This window comes from Bidens hawaiensis, unplaced genomic scaffold, assembly GCF_021521415.1.
Source record: "Bidens hawaiensis isolate Kalapana, Puna unplaced genomic scaffold, B.hawaiensis_p1.1 tig00025205_1, whole genome shotgun sequence".
NCBI lineage: Eukaryota > Viridiplantae > Streptophyta > Magnoliopsida > Asterales > Asteraceae > Bidens > Bidens hawaiensis.
In genome coordinates, this window is record NW_027494020.1 from 141,176 (window position 1) to 161,817 (window position 20,642).

Below are 20,642 nucleotides of genomic sequence, written 5' to 3' on the forward strand. Positions count from 1 at the left end.
TAGACATGAAATCAGAAATGTGTTTCAATATGATTTTTATCAAGACTATGATGCAATGCGATTTATCAAGTTACTAAAACTTGTGAACTCACTCAGTTTATACTGATTCAAATGTTTTTACGTGTCTTTCAGGAGATAACTAGGTAGCGCATGGAGTCACACTTAGAGCACCTCACGCTGAACATCTAAAACTAGCTTTTTGGAAGATTTTAGTTCTATCCCTTCGATGCGCGTGGTTGTTCCCGCCGCGCAAGGGGATATGGCGTGGAAATCTTCAACAGTTTTTATACTTGGATGTTTTTATGTAATTTTTAAACAATGTAATGTATTTGTATTAAACATTTCATGCGCAATGAAAATCTTACTTTGAATGTTTGCAATGGCCCGTGCTTAATTATCAATCCCCACTCGCGCGCGCCCGGCTGTTTCCGCCGCTCAGGGCCGGGTGTGACAAATTGCGAGCACAGGGAAGAATTATCCCACCAAAAATCTTTTCCAAAATAACGTACTTCCCCGTTTTCTTCTTTCATTCTAATAGAGAGGAATCAAATCATAATCACTCATATGATAAACAAATTTGATAATTACAGCCCACACCCCTTTTCCTTTAATAATTCTAGTCATCTAACAATAATCTAATTTATCCCCGTAGATGTTACGACATTCGAACTTATAACAAATTAGGATTATTGACAAACCTCCAATGTCATTTGTATAAAGAGACAAATTAAAGCTCATCAAGCTACCAGTCTCCAATGCCCATTTTCTTTTATCAGCTAAGATACTGACTCCAATTAAACCCAAGGAATTTTTCAAGACTTCCCTTACCCCCTACTGAAACACCCTGGGCAAGTTTCATACAAGTCGTGGACATAATATATTCTTGGTTGATAATTAATGTCTTGTATCTTGTCTCTTAAACCATTAACACATTTTGGGTTTAGTTGAGTACAGGGCAGAAGAAAACTTTACAATTAAGCGTGCTTAGGTGAGTGTATTTTATTAGGATGGTGACCTATTGAAAAATTCCCTGGACAACAAAATATCCATTGTAGGTAAAACGAACAATCTTGGTGGTTACCTTTACAAATTTCATTCTAACCGCCACTAGTAAAGGAAAAAGGAGACATAATAAAGACTATCATGCTAGATATATTGAGGTTTCCCGTCGAGTTTAAGTTCTTTTATATTCATAGTTTCTTACTATCAATTTCTCTTCGTATGAGAATAGATATTTAAAAAAATACAAAAAAATAAATGTTATTGGGTGAAACAAGTTGGGGTCTACCATTCATCTTTTTAGCCCTCGTTATCATACCACCGCCTCCATCTTGGCCCCACCCCCATAAGGTTGGGGCGCCGACATTAAGGGGTGACCACGTCACCCTTGGTATGAGTTTGCAACCCTACAACTAGAGTTGTAAATGAACTGAACGAACACGAACAGACCTTGTTCATTTCGTTTACTAAGAAAATAATGTGTTCATGAACGATTCACAAACACTTACCGAACGACATTTTTTGTTCTTGTTCGTTCATTAAGAAAATGAATGTGTTCACGAACACAAATAATATCGACAGAGCCTAAAGATTGAGACCAATGTACTCATCAATGTGAATAATAAAAGCCTGTAAACGAATCGAACGAACATGGTCTTGTTCATTTATGTACGCTTGTTTAAAATCTAAACAAACATAACTGAACAAACGTAAATGAACATCAACGAACACAAATGCAAACACTTAAATGAACACAAATTAACAAATATAAAACTTTTAAGTAGATGACTCATCCATATAATATTTAATTATTTTATATTAATATATAAACAACCATAAATAAATGAACGTTCATGAAAATAAAAGAACGAACGAAACATGTGTTCATGTTCGTTTGTTTAATTAAATGAACACGAATTTTTTGTTCATGTTCGTTCGGCTACTAAATAAACGAACATAAACGAACTTTCCGTCGAACAGTTTATAAACAGTTCACCGGACATTCGGTTAAGTTATAGACCTACCACAACAAGGTGTAAATTAGTAAGATCAAGTAAAACATAATAATCTTATGCTAGTGAAAGCATCCCCAAATAAAACGTACCCCAGTTGCTTGCTTCAATGATTATAATATCAAACCAAAAATGTTACTTACATTGTTCATGTGTCGGTCGGGTAGCTTGAGACCATACTCCTATTATTTTGATGAAACGTGACAAACTCGTTTGTCCTCGTACGGTAGTTGTTGGAACATAATTACACAAGCCAAGCCAAGCCAAGCCAAGCCGATATGAACTTAAACCGGCTCACCCAGCAACCGGAAACAGCCGGTGAAAGCAAGTAGAAAACAATGTTACCGTACAACATGTCTTATTCACTTGCAGGTCATTCCAATGGTAGTAACCCATTTACTTACTTCATCACTCTATACCCACATACTCTGTTTCTGCTCTGTTTAATTTTAATTTCACCATCAAAAACCCAAAACCCTTGATTCATCCATCAACTCAAATACCCAGCAAATTACTTACATTTTGTAACACAAATCCATTAATTTCACCCAATTTTTTATCTTTATTCCCCAAAACCCTATTCAACTCTGTTTTCACATTCTGACTATTGTTACAGGTAACTTTGATTAGATTGGCTTCAATGCATTCAAATTTATGCTTGATTAGTAATTTCTTAATTGATTTGATCATTTTTATTAATTTTTTTTTCAATAATAGATTGAATATTATTAAGCTCTAGTTTTAATTTTTATGATCAGAGGGACAGAATTTTAGGGCTCAAAATGCCATGCAATTACTTTTTCTATGATTTTGTTAAATGGGTACAGTTTTTTTTTATTATTATTATTGTTATTTTATTACAAAATATTGGTTAGTGATGAAATAGGGGTTCATTAATTGCTACCAAAGAGAGTCTGTGAGTTTTATGGGGATTTAATGAGAACTATGTATGGGTCATAATAATATTGCATTCAACATTCTCTTAAACTGAAACTTGTCAGATTTTTCAAGATTCAAAATTTTTTAGCATAAACAAGTAAAGAATACAACAAATCTTTCTCTCTCTCTCTCACACACACTGGCTTTATTTCAAAAATATGTTTCTTTATTAAGTACTATTTATTAAGAAGATGGTACAACACCCTAAAGCATGCTTGTATCACTCCCCCTAAACTAGAGTGTTGACTGTTTCAGATATTATTATTATTATTATTATTATTAATATTAATTCTTTATTGTAAATTAATCATTTTTTTTATAAAATATGTTGGGGAAAAAAAGTTAAAAACACATAGTTGGTGGTACCTTTTGTCCAGAGTCTGATCACTCTTGCAGGGTTTAGTATTCTTTTTACAATTTTAATTGATATATTTTTTTAAAGGTAAGTATGAATGTTTGAAAAATCAATCACCCTCCATACCCATATGGAATTAGGTTAAAAGATTAAATGTTTTTGACAAAGTTCATGATATTAGAGTACTTTAATTTGTTTTATATACAAATCTGATGGTGTGAAAATTTGATCTTGATGTTTAAATTTATACATTTTACTTATGTTATTTTCAGTTATGGGTAAAGTTTCAGATTCTTGATCAATGTGGTGTGGATAAAATAGCAGATTTTGTATTAAAAATATTATCTTTATTGGATTTTTGAAGATTTTTGATAAGCTGTTAAGAAGAATGCTGGAAACTGAGCTATATTCTTCTAGAATCTTCTCACACTTCCGTGAAGATTGCGGTGGTGACGAAGAGCTTTCGCTTCTTCCGAGGCATACGAAAGTTATTGTGACCGGAAATAATCGAACAAAGTCGGTTTTGGTTGGTCTTCAAGGCATTGTGAAGAAAGCTGTTGGTCTTGGTGGCTGGCATTGGCTGGTATTTTCGTTTACTTGTTAATATTATTATTATCATTATTTTAGTTCAGTTTTGACATACCTATGTTGGTTTGAAATTTGAATCTTTTAACAATATAAAATTTTAAGCACACACCATAATAATATTCTCTCTACATAAATAATATTAATATTATTATTATTGTTATTACTATTATTGTCTTCATTATTATTATTATTATTATTATTATTATTATTATTATTACTACTACTACTACTACTACTTGAACTCTGATTTCCTTTGTATTGCTTCATACATATGTATTTTAGAGCTGAGGGTCTTTCTGGAAGCCACCTCTCTATCCATGTGGATAAAGGTACGGTGTGCCTACATCCCACCCTCCCCAGACCCTACTTATAGCTATGCTATTGGTGGGACTTCACTGGGTATGATTGATTGATTTATTGATAACAATATAAAATTTTAAATATAAAAATGAACAAGAAAAAGAAAAACTTAGCAAGTTAGCATACTGAAATGATTTAAGAATAATATTATGTTTTTGAATTCTGTGTCTTGTTAACCCATTTTTTTACCATCCACCATCTCGATTAGCACGCTTACAACTTGATAGTCACCAGCCAGCCTGTTTGAGATGTTTAGATTGAACATGACCCGTTTACCACATTTTCTTACTACCCACCTAGCCGATTAATAAGTTTATAACTTGAATATCACATGCCAGCCCGTTTAACGTCTTTAGATAAATGGGTCAAACAGGTCGTGTTCGAGTTACATGATTTAAGTGTGTGCTGGTTAGGGACTTAGGGTTGATGTTTTTTGACACGAATAAAAATTCGCGTTGTTCGGGTCCAACAACTCAACACGCCAACCAGACTCAGTTGACACCCCTAATAAAACATGGTTATTGTTTTCAGGTTTTGAAGAATGGAGTGGAAGTGAAGCTACAAAGAAATGCTTTGAGTGTTCTTGAGCCCCCAACGGGCCAAGAAGACGATGGCGATTTTGAGCTTGCTGATAATTCTAGCTGTGGTTCAGATGATGGTGAAAAAGACAATATCTTTTGTAAGTTTTATACACAAATATTCCCCAAAAAGTCCTTGCATGAAGATAAATTTGCAAGTTTTAATTTTTTTTTATTTAATTTGTTGTGGCAGCTGCTGCTATGGAGTTTAGCAAACCAAGCAAGCCGAGGGTTCGGTACACAAGACCGTGGAGCCCACCCCGTTCAATGAAGCCTGTTAATTGTAGCGGTTGCAAAGAAAATCAATCCAATAACCATTTATGTCATTCGGTAAGTAGAAAAGAAAGCACTCTTTTTCTTGACATTAAACAAAATCATGATAAATGGGTCAAACAGGTCGTGTTCGAGTTACATGATTTAAGTGTGTGCTGGTTAGGGACTTAGGGTTGATGTTTTTTGACACGAATAAAAATTCGCGTTGTTCGGGTCCAACAACTCAACACGCCAACCAGACTCAGTTGACACCCCTAATAAAACATGGTTATTGTTTTCAGGTTTTGAAGAATGGAGTGGAAGTGAAGCTACAAAGAAATGCTTTGAGTGTTCTTGAGCCCCCAACGGGCCAAGAAGACGATGGCGATTTTGAGCTTGATGATAATTCTAGCTGTGGTTCAGATGATGGTGAAAAAGACAATATCTTTTGTAAGTTTTATACACAAATATTCCCCAAAAAGTCCTTGCATGAAGATAAATTTGCAAGTTTTAATTTTTTTTTATTTAATTTGTTGTGGCAGCTGCTGCTATGGAGTTTAGCAAACCAAGCAAGCCGAGGGTTCGGTACACAAGACCGTGGAGCCCACCCCGTTCAATGAAGCCTGTTAATCGTAGCGGTTGCAAAGAAAATCAATCCAATAACCATTTATGTCATTCGGTAAGTAGAAAAGAAAGCACTCTTTTTCTTGACATTAAACAAAATCATGATTTTCCTTTCAACTTTTATAGATTAAGGTGTATATATATTTTTAACTTCATTGTATGGTTGGTTATTTGAATTTTTTAGGTCAAAGTATCTGTATATGACTTTGACCTAAAAAGTCAAATACAAGAGTAGGAAGCATGAACACAGGGCGGAATTTGAAAATTAAACTACGTTAATTACGGGTTTTATGCATATGGTAAAAGTCAGTTGTCATATTGGAAATTACATCTGTTTTTCTCTAAATTTATCGTTCTTTCATGTGTTTGACCAGAAAGTCAACTTCGCAAAGCTTGGAAGCAACACGCTGGGGCGATATTATAGCACCTTCAACCTTGTAAGTCACACCCCACCTCCCCCCCCCCCACCCCCACACACACACACCAAAAAAAAACACACTCTCTTCTGATTACCTCATTTTGAAACTTATTTTATTAATCTCTTTAGGGAAATATTCATTCAAATCCTACAAAGGAACAGCTGGTTAATGCCATCCAAAAGCATTTTGCTTCACAGGTATCACAACACTCATACAAGAAAAATACACAATTTAAGGTTTATGGTGATATGAAACTGATTTGTGTCTTTTTCATATGACAGAAAGTGAGTGAAGTAGAAGTGATAATGGAGTTCATTCACGCTGCAAAAAGACAAAAATCTGAAAGAACGAAGAAGGATCAAAGTTGAGGGGATCTGATATAAGAACTGTGCAATCTAATCGTACGCTAACCGATTTAGCTCTTACTTAGGAACCAAATAACCCGAGAGATACGAAAGCATATTTGTCAATTGAGTTGGTACTCACTGCTTCATCTTTAACCATGTAATGTTCTTCGCGTCGGTTTATGAAGTCTAAATTCCTCTATAGCATATCCATGTTGATTGTGTTAAATTTATATTTAGGACTTTTATCATGTCTTTATAACTTTGGATGTGGTGCGACATACATAATTTTCAGTTAAGCGTTAACTAAAAGATAGATACTTCGTATTTTAACAAACATAAGCAACGGAAGTATGAGCTAGAATTGAGAGTTTTAGAGTTAACAATGAAATCGTAAATAGAACTCTGAGCGATAAAAGGCTGATAAAGTTTTGATTAGAATAAAGTTGGATTTTAAATTTGAAGTCTCTCACATTGGACAAGCTAAGGTTAGACATGTTAGAAAGAGAGTAAAAACTCATTGATGAATTTAAAGTTTTAGAGTTATCAAAAACATGACTACACTAGACCTACTGAAAACACCAGACCATGCTACCTTTGTGATTTTCTCTAGAAACAATACATCTCTTAAGAACAATCAGTGTCTCAAAAACTGCAAAATACATTAATAATTTTCCACAATGTGCTCAAAACCGGTTGATAGTTACGATTTGAATAATGTCTATAATGATCTTTACAATAATAATATTAAATTGTAGTAAAAAGGAAAAAGAAGGAAAACAACATCTTGGAAAATTAAATCACAAAGTCAAACTTTTACCACATTATTCTAGTCAAACTTTACCAACTCTCACGGAAATAATAACCGAGAAAACCGCAACATAAATACGATACAAATCACGCCCCGAGAAGAGTCTCAAGTGCTTCAAAGAATAACGGGGCCATTTCTGGGCTCGGAGATTTGATTGCACACTTGACGCCAGGAACACCAATGACTGCTGTAAGTTCAATCAAGAACGGGATTCCTTTCGGGATTTTAGCTGATAAATATAAGACCTCCTGATTCCCATTCCTACGTTTGGCAATAAAGAACATGTTGGAAGAACCCAACTGTTCGATAGTTGCCTCCACGTCGTTTATCACAATACCAGCAATATCCTTTGACACCTCGTTTGAATCCGGTAACGACTTCCATGTCTGCAATAAAATTCATCAATATTTCATACTTCTGAATTTGTTCAATGCATGTGAACGGGGTGTAAACAACTAAAAGCTCCAACCAGCGAGCTTAAATGAGCTCGAGTCTGCCAACAAGCCCATTTAATAAACGAGTCTGAACCAGTGCTTCATATATATATATATATAGAAAAGGGTTGAAATAAAAATACATAGTTTTGTAGGAAGAGTAGAAATAACACAAAATTTAGAGTTAAGAAACTATGTAGCATAAATCCTTAATCCTAGGAAACTATTTGGTAGTTTAAAAATTACCAATCTCAACCATTAGATCATAAATCCAATGGTCTAGATTGATTCTTACTCTTCCTAGAAAACTATTTCTTTTTTATTATAACCCACCCCTATATATATATATATATATTAACTTGCATTTGTTATACTCCCTCCGTCCCTCTACAAGTGTCATGTTTTGAAAAACACAAAATTTAAGAAAGTCTGAATGATTGCATTTGTGCAAGGGCAAACTTGGAAATTAGCTAATAATTTTGAAAGTGGACATTTGTAATGGGACCAACTAAAAAGGAAATGTGGGAACTTTCAAAGGGACGGAGGGAGTAATAAATAATACTACATACTAATATATTTATATAAGGGTGTGCTGTGTGCATGAAACCGAAATGAACGAACCCAGACGAAAACCAACGATTTGGTTTTCTGTTTTTGTAAAAATCAAATTTCTGGTTCGGTTTTGGCTTTGCGTGTAATAAAAACCAAAAGAACTGAACCGCATTTATGGGTTTTCATTTTTAATTTTGAATAAGTAATTTATAAGAACTTCATAAATAATGTAACCCAAATATTTTAGCCCAAATGTATACTAACACTTTATCATTAATTAACAAAAAAATTTACACCCAAATTCATTATTTTGGGCCAATGTCTGTTGACCAAAAAAATTCAAGCCAAAATGCTAAAACCAAAACCAAACTGAAACCGAACCAAAACCAAACTGAAACCGATAATACATAAGCCAAACAGTATCCAAAAACTCAAAACCCCCAAATTTTCTGTTTTAGTTCAAACCCAAACTGACCTATGCGCACCCCTAATTATATATAGAAGAAATATATAAAACAACTGTATAATACAAACTATATTAAGGGCATGTTTGGGATTGCTTCTTGAAATAGCTTATGGCTTTTTGGAGATACAAAAGTCCAAAATGCCCCTCCAAAAGCACCTAAAAGCATCAAGCTTGGTGCTTTTAGGTGCTTTTGGAGGGGCATTTTGGACATTTTGCCTCTCCAAAAAGCCATAAGCTATTTCAAGAAGCAATCCCAAACACCCCCTAAATATATATAGAAATCATATTATAAAATATATATAATAATACAGTTATGAACATATAAAAATAATTATATACGTATATAAAATAATTTTATAATTAACAAATAACAAATAACACATGAGCCAAGCCGAGCTTGAGCTTGAAAAATTCATTAGGCGAGCTTGGAGCTTTGAATATAAGCTCGAAACGAAACTGAGCTCGAGCTCAATCTCGGCTCAGCTCGGCTCAAATCATTGACAATCCGGGCCGGACCTACTGCCGCCGCAAGGGGGTCGGCCGACCCCTGTGTAAAAATAAATTTTAGTTGTATATATATGTTAAATTCTGATCGACGCTTGTGGAATTTGGACACCGACCCCTATAAGATACTGAAAAATAAGGAAAAGCATAGCTGGAGCAAGATGAGAAAAGAAAAGTATGATTGTCGGATGTTTTTCCGGCCAAAATTATCATCGGAAAAAAGAGAAAGGGTAAATGAAGAAGAAAAGAATATGATTATTATTTTTATATAAAGTGACATATGTATGGTTGAAAGTAGAAGTGTACAACCACTTTCTATCTATCTATAAGAGTAGCAGTCAAAATTTTCAAACCCTAGACATGAAATATTGTTTATATTATAGTGTTTTAAATTTTTAATTATTATATAAAAATATCACTCAAAATTTATGTAACTATGTTCTTTACTGTATTTGATTATTATATATATATAGGATGAGTATCATTACAGAACTGCTAAATTATTTAAGAACTTGAAGAAACCCTTGAAAACTAACGTTTTTTTATAAAAAATTTTGTATGTTAACGTTCTTTGAGAGTAGTTTTATCATTTTCTATATCTATATCTACGATTACAATTTTGAAAATTAGTTTTTATACATATCTATGTTTTTTTTTACACATGTAAATTTGTTTGTACATAAATTTTACATATATGTAAACTTGTGATTAATATATGTAATCAAATTTTTTTATATAAAATATGATAAAACTACTCTTAAATAATGTTAATATATAAAAAAAATTAAAAAATTGTTTGGTTTTTAAGGGTTCCTAAGAGTTCTTAACTTTTTTAGAGTTCTTAAATGATACCAACCCTATATGTGTATACATATATATATATATTTGTAAGAAAATTTCCTGGGTCCGTCACTGTTTACAATCCTGCATGTGAAATAGAAAAGAGTTCATTTTACCTCAAGGAAGGTAGAGCGTTCCATTCGTCCATCCTCGGTGAACAAAACGAGTAATGATAATCTATCACTAAAGTACCAAACCGGCTGTTGATTGTTCTTCACCGCAACCTGCAACATTGAGTTAGGTGGACCAGGTGCTATATTCTGGAACAGAACCATAGGAAGAAGTGTTCGTGCCGATGTTCCCGGTTGAATTTGTGGGACCTAACAACAAAACATAAATTTTACTTAAAACCAGAATAGCAAAATGTGGATATCGCAACCTAATGATAAATTATAGGTACCTGAAGGGGTCCACCAGCAGCAAGACCAAATGTGTTTTTGTTGAATTGGATCATAAACCCATCCAGTGGGATGTTTGTGTTGTTCTCAAACATTAAACTGTAGAATATTTGACCATCCCTCTGTACCAGCTGGGCACTAATTTCTAGACCTTGACCGTTTGCTGCTGGTAGCAATATGGGTAGAGGCGGTCTGTGATGGTAGCCAAATTGTTAAGTGAATTTTTATCATAATTTAGGTAATGGGTGAGTTGGTCGGGTTGGATTGACCGTTGAGCAACAAGCACCTTCTGATTTCTTGTTAGAAAAAAAAAAAGAACTCTTGCAAACAATCAGGATTACAAAAACAAGATTATTAATCCAAAGTACAGTTTGAACCACTCAAACCAGTTTGGCCCATTCTACTGTTAGCTGAACTTTTTTTATGAAATCAATTGACCAGTTTGTAGGCTTGGAAACGAACAGAACGTTGGGTGAACCATTCAGCGGGAAATTGTTTATGTTCGTTTACTTAATAAACGAACGACGTGAACACATGTATTCGCTTATACCCGTCTATTTACCTTCATTAATGTTCGTTCATTTAGACTTGATTAAGTTTGTTCATTTACTTTTGTAAATATATAAACTCAATTTGTTTGGGCCCATTACAATTTAGTCTAGTTTTAGTAACTTTTTAGGTTCAACACATTGTTTTTCACGTTACTTTTAATTGTTATAACTGACTGATGATAGTTCATCTATGTTTAGTTTGTTCGTTTACATTCGTGAACCATTCGTCTATATTGTTAGCAAACGAAGATAAACAAAAACACACTAAAAACCCCCGTTCGTTTAATTGTTCATGTTTGATCATTTGTTCGATTAAAGTTAAAAGTTAAACGAATGAACACAAGCATGCTCAATTGCTTGGTTCGGTTCATTTACAGGCATACCCTTTTGAGATAAAACAGAACACAAATAGACCCATTATTAATCAAACAGGTCTTTTTTGGTATTTTATGTTAGTAAATTAGTCAATAACACGTACCCTGCATCCGTTGCAGGTTGATCTACTGGAACAATAGCATTATCATCACCACCATCAAGACCCATAAGATCAAGTAAATCTGGCACAGGAGCAGGGGCGGCAGTTGGCTGCTTAGCGGCAGAAGTAGGCGGTGGAGGGGCAACACCATCAGACACCAGTGTAGATGATGTTTCAGGATACCCACCTTCAACACCATCAGGGAACTCTTCTTCTTCTGTTCTTTGAACTGTCCTCACACGTGTTATAAATGTTTCAGGTGGTTTGTGATACACAGAAGACAATGTAGCAATATTTGCAAGAAGCTCATCAAGAAGAGATGAATCATATTGATTTGAATCATCACTTATCACCGGTTTCTCAGCTAAAACAACATCCTTAGCAGCCTAATATATGTATTACAAGTCATTAGTATAAAAGGATTTACAAATTAAAAGAAACAACGATTTTAAGAAATGCATCATAATTAAGAACCTCGGGATCAGTTGAAAGAAGACGCCAGTATATGTAAGCACGATCGCATAAATCCGGATTGTCGGTTTCGACGGTGGCATTATTCAAAACAACCTAAGACAAAGTTATAACTTGAAATCAGATTTACCAAACAGATAAACAGAAGTTTGACATTTAAAAGCCTAACTGATACTAGAACTGTAAAGTGTAAGCGAACAAAATGTTCGGTGAACTGTTAGGTGGGAAGTTCGTTTATATAATAAATGAATGAACATGGGTATAATTTTTTGTACACTTAGTTGAATGAACCGGCATTAACACATGTCTAGTTCATTCATTATCTTCATGAGCGTTCATTTATACTCAGTTTACGTTTAAGTTCGTTTGTTAACGTTCAGTAATATATTCATTTGATTTTTCAGCCCATTACAATTGAGTCTAGTTTTATGAAACTAAAATATCACACTTTCACTTTTATTGGTGTTCGGTCAGTTATATTCGTTCGTTTATGTTTGTAAACCGTTCGTCTATACTATTGACGAACGAACATAAACACGTTCATTTTCTTAGCGAACAAACACGAACAAGAAACCTCCGTACGTTTAATTGTTCTTGTTCAATCGTTTTACAGTTAAAGTTAAACACCGATTGGTGTTCGTCCAGTTTGCTTACAGGCCCGATTGATATCATAAACTTCTAAGCGTAATCTATAAAAAAAACATTACCTGAATCATTTGCTGTGGTCCTTCAGTTGGCTTTTTAAGAAAAAGTTTGATCGTGGCGGTCAACAACTGTAACTGGACTTGTGCAGGTTCTTCAGGGAAACTCTCTAGAAAGCTTTCAAGAAGTTCATCAGCATTATCAATTCTTTCAGCATATTCACCAATGATCCAAATCATTGATGCCTGTTACAAAATAATAAACAAATATATACCGGTAAGGTTGTAAATTTGTAATACATATTAATATTATAACTCGAGAACTTCATAATATTAATACCTTGGCTTCTGGCTCATCCAAAGTGTCCAAACTCTCACAAAGTGTGGCAATGATAGATTCATAACAGAAACGAAAGTATTCAATAAACATTATGATTAAAAAGTTGATTAACAAATGAGAAATGAAAACTTACGTGTTGGGATATCTTCTAAAAATATCCTTGATAACTATAATAGCTTCTTGAACGACATAATTAACTTTAATTTTTATCAACTCTAGAAGAACACTAATGCAACGTTCAGCAGCTCGTTCTAACTTGATAGCACAACGCCCCATAGCACGCACAGCTTTTCTCACAAAATCAACGTCTACTTCGGTAGCATATTCTTTGAACTCCAATAATACCTGCATAATCAGATTCACTGAAAAAAATTAGACATGACCCGTTTACCTACATGGTATGAGTCGGTTTATATTTTATCTCTAAGTGGTCACACATTCTACCTCCATGTCCGAACGGAAAAACCTCTTAAATAAAAAATATATTTATCAAAACAATATAACTTTTGTGATCATGCTTGTAAACGAACCAAACATTCGGTGAAGTGTTCAGAGGGAAGTTCGTTAATTTAATAAACAAATGAACATGAACAACTTTTTTAAAACGAACGAACATGAACACATGTCTCATTCATTCATTTATGTTCATGAACATTCGCTTACATTCGTCCATTTTGCTCGTTTACTTATGTTCGTCGGTTTATGTTTATTTAAATCGCTTATATATTCATTTAAAACATCTAGGCCCATTACAATTTAGTTACATTTTTAGAGTTTAAACCCAACAAATTGATGTTCATGTTTACTTTTAATTGGTGTCTAATCGGTTATGTTCATCCATCTGTGTCCAATTATGTTTGTTTGTTTGTATGTATTCGTTTACATATGTTAACCGTTTGGTTATACCATTAACAAATAAACATGAACACACACATTTTCTTAATGAACGAACATGAACATGAAAACCCAGTTCATTTAGTTGTCCGTGTTCAATCGTTTGTTCTTTTAAAAGTTAAACGAACAAACACAAACATGCCGCGTTCGTGTTTGTTCGGTTCGTTTACAAGCCTAAGTATCTGACTCGTTTTTAACTTCGATCTGACCAATAACAAAAGTGTCCATTTTGACATGTTACCTTACTCATCTGACCAGGTCCAAGGTACTGCCTCTTTTAACATATATGCTCAAGACATAATTATTTGAATAACTAGAATTACCTGGTCAATATTTCTATCATAAGCAAGCTTTATCATGATCTCTAACTTTTCCATCTTCACATAAATCGGATCATTGTACTTGCAGAAGAACACCTACAAAGTAGGTGTAATTTAGATGGTCTATTTTAAATCCTATGAATGGTGGTCAAAAGAAGAAAATGTTAAATCATGATACCTTAATTTCATGAGCAAGGATTGTGGGGCGCCGTTGTACAATAAGGTTGATGTTCCTTAATGCAACATACTGAATCTCAGGTTCTGCAGAAAGTAGTGTTACAAGAGGAGGAGCCATTTTCTTGCAAAGGTTCCGAATGACATCTGCACTAGTGATGAGTTCCAATTGTTGAAGGATCATCTGTTAAGGTAATAATGTTACAATTTAAAGCAAGAAAAGTCAGAACATGAATATAAGACATCCATAGTGCTCATATGTTTAGGCCTGTAAACGAATCGAACTGAACCAAGAGGGACCTTGGTCATGCTCGTTTGTTTAAGCATTTATCGGACAAAGTACGTTCACGGTTCACGAACACATAACTAAACATAATTTCTTGTTCGCGTCCGTTCATTTAAAAAAAGTATTGCTTGTGCGTGTTAGCTAAATTAATAAACACACAAACGAACATATATTAATTTAAAAAATAAAATCAACACTCTGAAACTCAAGAACTAGACATATTCATCTAAATATATATAAAGTCAAGTGCTTGACAAAATTATCGAAAATACCTGACAAACTAAACTAAATATTAATATACAGAAAATCTAAAAGCGTTTACTGACCAAACAAAAAAAAACAACATAAATGAACATAAACAAACAAACATAAACAAAAGTAAATGAACAAACACATTACAGAATATTCACTAACACAATTGAACGAATGAGACATCTGTTCATGTTCGTTCATTAAAAAATGATATAATTCCTCGTTTATGTTCGTTTGTTTATTTAACGAGCGTAAACTAACTTTTCACCGAAGTACCGAACGGTTTATGAACAGTTCAATGAACGTCCGGGTCGTTAAAGCTCCACATATGCTCAAATTTAATGCATTTTCTGATACACAAAAGTTAAAAAAGAAAGAAAAAAACGGACAAAAGAGTGTTCGCAGGTCAACCAAATCCGTTTCGACCAGTACTAAAAACGACCCGTTAACCCAAACCATTTTAACAAGACAGGTCACCCTCTTAACTACCTATAACAACTACATGAGATAAAAATCAAACAAATTAACCTTAACAGCTGAAAGAACAACAGCAGAATTTGCATGTTGTAATCTTGGAGTGACTCTCTCAACAATATTTTCAGCTTCACGAGCATCAGCTGCCGTGTACTTAGAAAGAGCATCTAATATGAAGACTTGACCCCACCTGTTGTCATTTTGAAAGGGGAAAATACATTTAAAAACACAAAATAACATACAGAAAATATGACAACATATAATTTCAAGAATCACACTCACTCAGTGCATTCATTTAGAGCAGTAAGAAGTTTTGTAAGCGTAACGCTGGTGATCTCAAAGATGGGTTTACTGCTGTTATCTTGAATTTCTGCAAGAGCTGCAACAGCATTTGCTACAACCATGGGGTTATTGTCAGATATCAAATCCTTAAGGCCATCCAGAAAGCCCCTGTCTTCAACTAACTCGGCATTAATGTCATACAGTTTAGCAACACATATAGCTGCCGTCTTTGGACATAAGGATCATCATCCTGATAATAAAGAGCATAAAGATGTCCATAGAGGGAAGTAGAATGTTAAATCTTAAAATACTGTGATTAATTGTAATTAAATATTTCAAAAGCAGATATATCATATATGTTACCTTAAGGCACCTCTCCAGGGGATCGCAAAGATATTCTGTAATTTTATCAACTCGGATGCATCCCATTGTTCGAACAGCTAGCGCGCGAATCAAAGGATTTGGGTCCTGTGTATCCTGTAATATTCATTCACAATGTTATAAAAAATACACTACGAAAATTTGAAGTACTTTTATAATACATAAGAAAATGATTTGAGTACGTATTCCTGACATGCTTAAGATATTCAAAGAAAAGTAAAATATAACACACTATAGAAAATATTTCATTTATTAGCAGATGGTTCCATGACAACAACTTTAAAACTTTTCATCTAATAGAAGTTCTTCACTAATAGCACTATCAAGTATCACTTTTCATCTTATAGAGGGTGAGGACTGAATCTACATTGCCTCTCAAAATTTAAGATCCATCACTATCATTGGATGATACAGATGTTCACCAATCACACCAGTTAGATGATAAGCTTGAAAGTATACAAGAATAAATTCTTCATTTAGTAACAGATCACCAAAATAAGAATAGTGGAAAGGATTCCAAAATCTACGTTTCAGCGATCATAAAGTGATCAACAGTATATATTGAATGATCCATTGACCCCCCTCATTCTCCATTCACATAAAACAGGTCAGGATATAGGTTACAAACATACAAATAATCAAACTAAGCAACTGGGTCTTGAGGCAAAATCATAGTTTGGTACTTTGGTTACTTAATTAATTTACTTAACAGATTATACAGGAGCACGCATTAAGTTAAACCGAGAATTTTTGTACTTCTTGCCTTCACAAATGTATTGACTGCCAGTATAGCCAGATCAGGTTGACTTTTAGCATAATTGATGAGATACAAGTACACGAGCTTTTTGAGCTCCAAATTTTCTGTCTGCATACAGTTCAGGACATCTGTGAATAGTGAAGAGACATCCTTCCCCACAGTCATGGCAGCAATCACCTTTTTGACAGCATCTTTTCTCTTATCCTGGACGTCAAATAAAAAGCACATCAAGCAATATGATAACTAACAGTCAATTACTCAGAAAAAAACACATCTTTTCTCCAAACAGTAAAAGATTCCAAAGAACCAACGACTTCGGTTTTGAAATGCAAAACTAGCCGTTCAGATTATAAATAACTTCCTAGTCCATCTTAGCGTACATATTATGTGCCTTACATCAGATTAAAAAGAGAAAATCTTCCTGAAACAGAAAACTATAGAACTTGCCAAATGCAAAGGTGTGCTCACAGTAACTAGACGGTTCAATATTTGAAGCTGTTATGCAGTAGCACGCTCATTCAAGTAAATACAGTACTTAACTAACTGACAAAGTTATGCAAACGGAATAACATTTTGTTGTTTCCAAATTCCAACGTGTTTAATGCATATAAACGATTTTTTTACTACATCTGCAAGCGATATATCCCCGTCTAATTCTGGTCAATGAATAAATGAAACTTTAACAAATAACTAACAGATTTCCTTTCTTTGAGTTATTCTTTTTCCCCGTAAATAAACAACAAAACTGATTTTTCCAATGTAACGGTTTTCTAGTGCATCTTCACATATATATTATGCGCGTTAACTCTAAAATCTGCCAAAAACAGATATAACTAAGAAACTTACAGTAATCATCAGTTGGTTCAGTATATGCAGTAGTACACTCATAACTCATACAATGTTTCAAACTTGTAATAAGATGCAGCAGCAGCAGCAGCAACTACTAAGTACTAACTAACAGCAACTAAATGCATAGAATGAGAAACTTGATATAGGAATCAGAATTAGGTCAAATAAAGACGACCTAATTGAGTAATTGCATATCACAGTTACAGATCTGACAACACATCGGGCATAATAACGAAATTACTAATCAAATTAAAACAAAAGAAGGAAATTGAAGCAATTAAAGGTGATTGAATCATCAGATCAAGAAGTAAGAAGCAATCATACCTTGTACTGTGAGTTGACTTCTTCTTTAAGCTCAGGTATTTCACCTTTTTTAGTAGTGGAGAAGTACTTTGAATCGTGGCCGCTCATATTATCCGGTGATCGGAGTCAACGACGGAGACTCGACGGATGATGGATCTTACGGAGGAGCTTGGACGAGGAAACAAAGAGAATGTGTGAAAGAAAGAAAGACTGAAATGGAGATTTGAAAAGTTGGACTGGATCCGACCCGATTACCAGATTTGAAATTGAAAGTACAACGCAAGTGGTAAGGAAAAAAAACATAAATATCTTTTTTGGGTTGGTTATTTGATTGATGAATATTTTTTGTAATTTTAAATTGGTTAGGAATACTTTTTAAACTTACATAATCGGAATTTGGTTTAATGGGGTTTTCTTTTTAATTGTGTTATTAGGTGGGTTGGATCTGGAACATTAAAATCAATATGGATGGTTGATATTTCGTCTCAGAAATACTCATCTAAGTATTTACTGCATCATTGAATAAATAACTTAAGTGAATCTTCGATAAAAATAAGTCAAATATTATAAAACACGTAATTAAAATGCACAAGTGGAATTTTGTTACGACTTTTGGTTGTAGCATGTAGAAAGATAAAAAACGGCTCACATTAATATGGACGTGTAAATATACATGAAATGACAATATTTGTGATTCTTTTTAAGTTCGTTAATAAATAATGAAACACGTTTCATTTATACGTAACTGAATTGTATTATCATTTTATACAATTATCTATTATTAGTTATTATTATTAATATAAGTAAAATTGAAGTTTGGTGTCGCTAGGCCCCTATTGGCCCAAGTGGTGGCCCATCGTTGAACTCTTTTTTTGTTTTTGTGTTTTTGAGTTCTGGTATTGTCAAAACGTAACTGACTGAACGACAGTTTTATTTTTTATTTTATTGTTTTAACCTATCGAATTCGTGTAGACTCACCGTCTCAAAACTTTGGACCGACAACGCTCGGATTTAACCAACGCCACCTCAATTTGTGTATATGTTTTTTGCTTTAGTTCCGGATCGTGACGAATGTAATCGAACGAGTTTTATTTATTTTCGGCACCGTAAATGAACATGAAGTAAACCTATTGAAACCCGTAGACTCACCGCCTCAATGACAGGAAACGACAACGCTTGGGTTGTACCAACGTTGCTTATGCAGTAACGAATATAACCGACACTAGACTAATTCACGTCGACTCGCAGTCATAACGCTCGAGTTTTACTAACAGCTGGGTTTTGCCAACCAAATAAATATGTTAACTGTTTTTATAATACGTTATATGAGTGCAACTACTTTTTTTGGTTCTTTTATTTTAAACATGTTAATTTAACGAATCTTTTTTTAGGTTTATTTGTAGCGAATATCCACCCAATCTGCGTTGACTCTCCACTGCCACACCCGGGCATTACGTACTGACCGATTTCGCCACACGAAGTGTGGGTAGTTTACTCGTTAAAAGTAAACAAGGAGTTACCTAGTATTTACTCTTAATGGAATAAGAGTTCTAGAATATGACCACAAGTATGGCTATATTAATATACTCCACATGAATATACGGCCCGTCGTCCAACGATCCATCGTGTAGCCACCATGCATTATATACACAAAACCTTAACTAAAATATTGTCTTTGTCATCATGATCTTTAAGTTTGATATTAATTATTTTATCTTTATATTAATACCTAGTTTACAAACTCGTGTCTTACACGGGTTGAACAATAAAAATGGTATAACTCATAAATTTTAATAATACTTATGTATGAAATTACGTATTACCTATAACAATGAAAAGTGAAAAGTTAAAAAGTGTTATAATTCCTCAAATTTCCAATTACTTTTTTTTAATAACTTGAACTAATATTTTTAACATTATACCGAAGCGGCTTAGCGTTGCATTTACCTTCATGTGCAGAATTTGCCAATAAAAAAATTCATGTGCCTTGCCATTCAAGACGTTGTCGAATCTGATGGTTTATTTGTGCTGGTTTATCTGCAAATTTTTAGAAGCAAACGATAGATTAGTTGCAGTAATAAAGGTATATTATTATTTGAAGCGAATGATAATTGGTTTTAGGTTTTTGATGACCAAAGTGTTCGGTTATGGTTTCGGTTTTAGGCAACAACTAAAACAAAGAGACCCATGCCCACCCTTTTGATAAGAATTATATAGACCTCTTTAGAAACCTAACATTTAATTTATTAAGAATGTTGGTCTTTATAGGGTAAGTCACTAAACCCTTTTATCATTAAAACCTTACACAAAACATTATAAACACATTAACCCTATCTTTCTATCACATTCTGAAGAACACATTAACCCTATCATACTATCGCATTTGACAAAACACATACATTGTTACATATAATTAGATAAATAAGAAAAATATTGTGTATGTCACACCCCAACCTAAGGCGAAAATGTCGGGGCGTGAGCTGATTTCACAGCTCACAAGGTTACTATCATGAAGTTATAAAGCGACAATATCTAATTAATTTATTTATTATCAAACAACATTCATATACAACAAAAATAAAGAAAATTACAAATACAAAACCAACTATTCTTGTATATGTTTTATCCTAAAGTCATCTCTATGTGAGCTTCAGTTCGATAAGCAATCTAAATCTATAACCTGCAAATGCGTACAAAATATATGTTTGTCAACAAC

General features: G+C 33.7%; 1 protein-coding gene and 1 pseudogene across 2 annotated transcripts; one reads left to right on the forward strand and one right to left on the reverse strand.

The window, feature by feature from the left end:
- Positions 1-3,287: 3,287 nt before the first annotated feature.
- Positions 3,288-6,751, forward strand: LOC143571171 (uncharacterized). Its single transcript, XM_077056665.1, has 8 exons — positions 3,288-3,889; positions 4,786-4,933; positions 5,026-5,162; positions 5,255-5,534; positions 5,627-5,763; positions 6,083-6,145; positions 6,256-6,324; positions 6,409-6,751. The coding sequence occupies exons 1-8, from the start codon at positions 3,695-3,697 to the stop codon at positions 6,493-6,495; spliced, it is 1,116 nt and encodes a 371-aa protein (XP_076912780.1). The 5' UTR covers positions 3,288-3,694; the 3' UTR covers positions 6,496-6,751.
- A 408-nt stretch (positions 6,752-7,159) lies between these two features.
- On the reverse strand, positions 7,160-18,113 carry LOC143571168 (beta-adaptin-like protein C; annotated as a pseudogene). Its single transcript, XR_013142051.1, has 14 exons — positions 17,948-18,113; positions 16,781-16,978; positions 16,000-16,113; positions 15,637-15,886; positions 15,409-15,544; positions 14,347-14,526; positions 14,172-14,264; positions 12,955-13,299; positions 12,681-12,860; positions 11,977-12,069; positions 11,506-11,888; positions 10,479-10,668; positions 10,195-10,398; positions 7,160-7,668 (listed from the first exon to the last, which is right to left on the reverse strand). The product of XR_013142051.1 is annotated as a beta-adaptin-like protein C (transcript).
- Between the last annotated feature and the right edge of the window lie 2,529 nt (positions 18,114-20,642).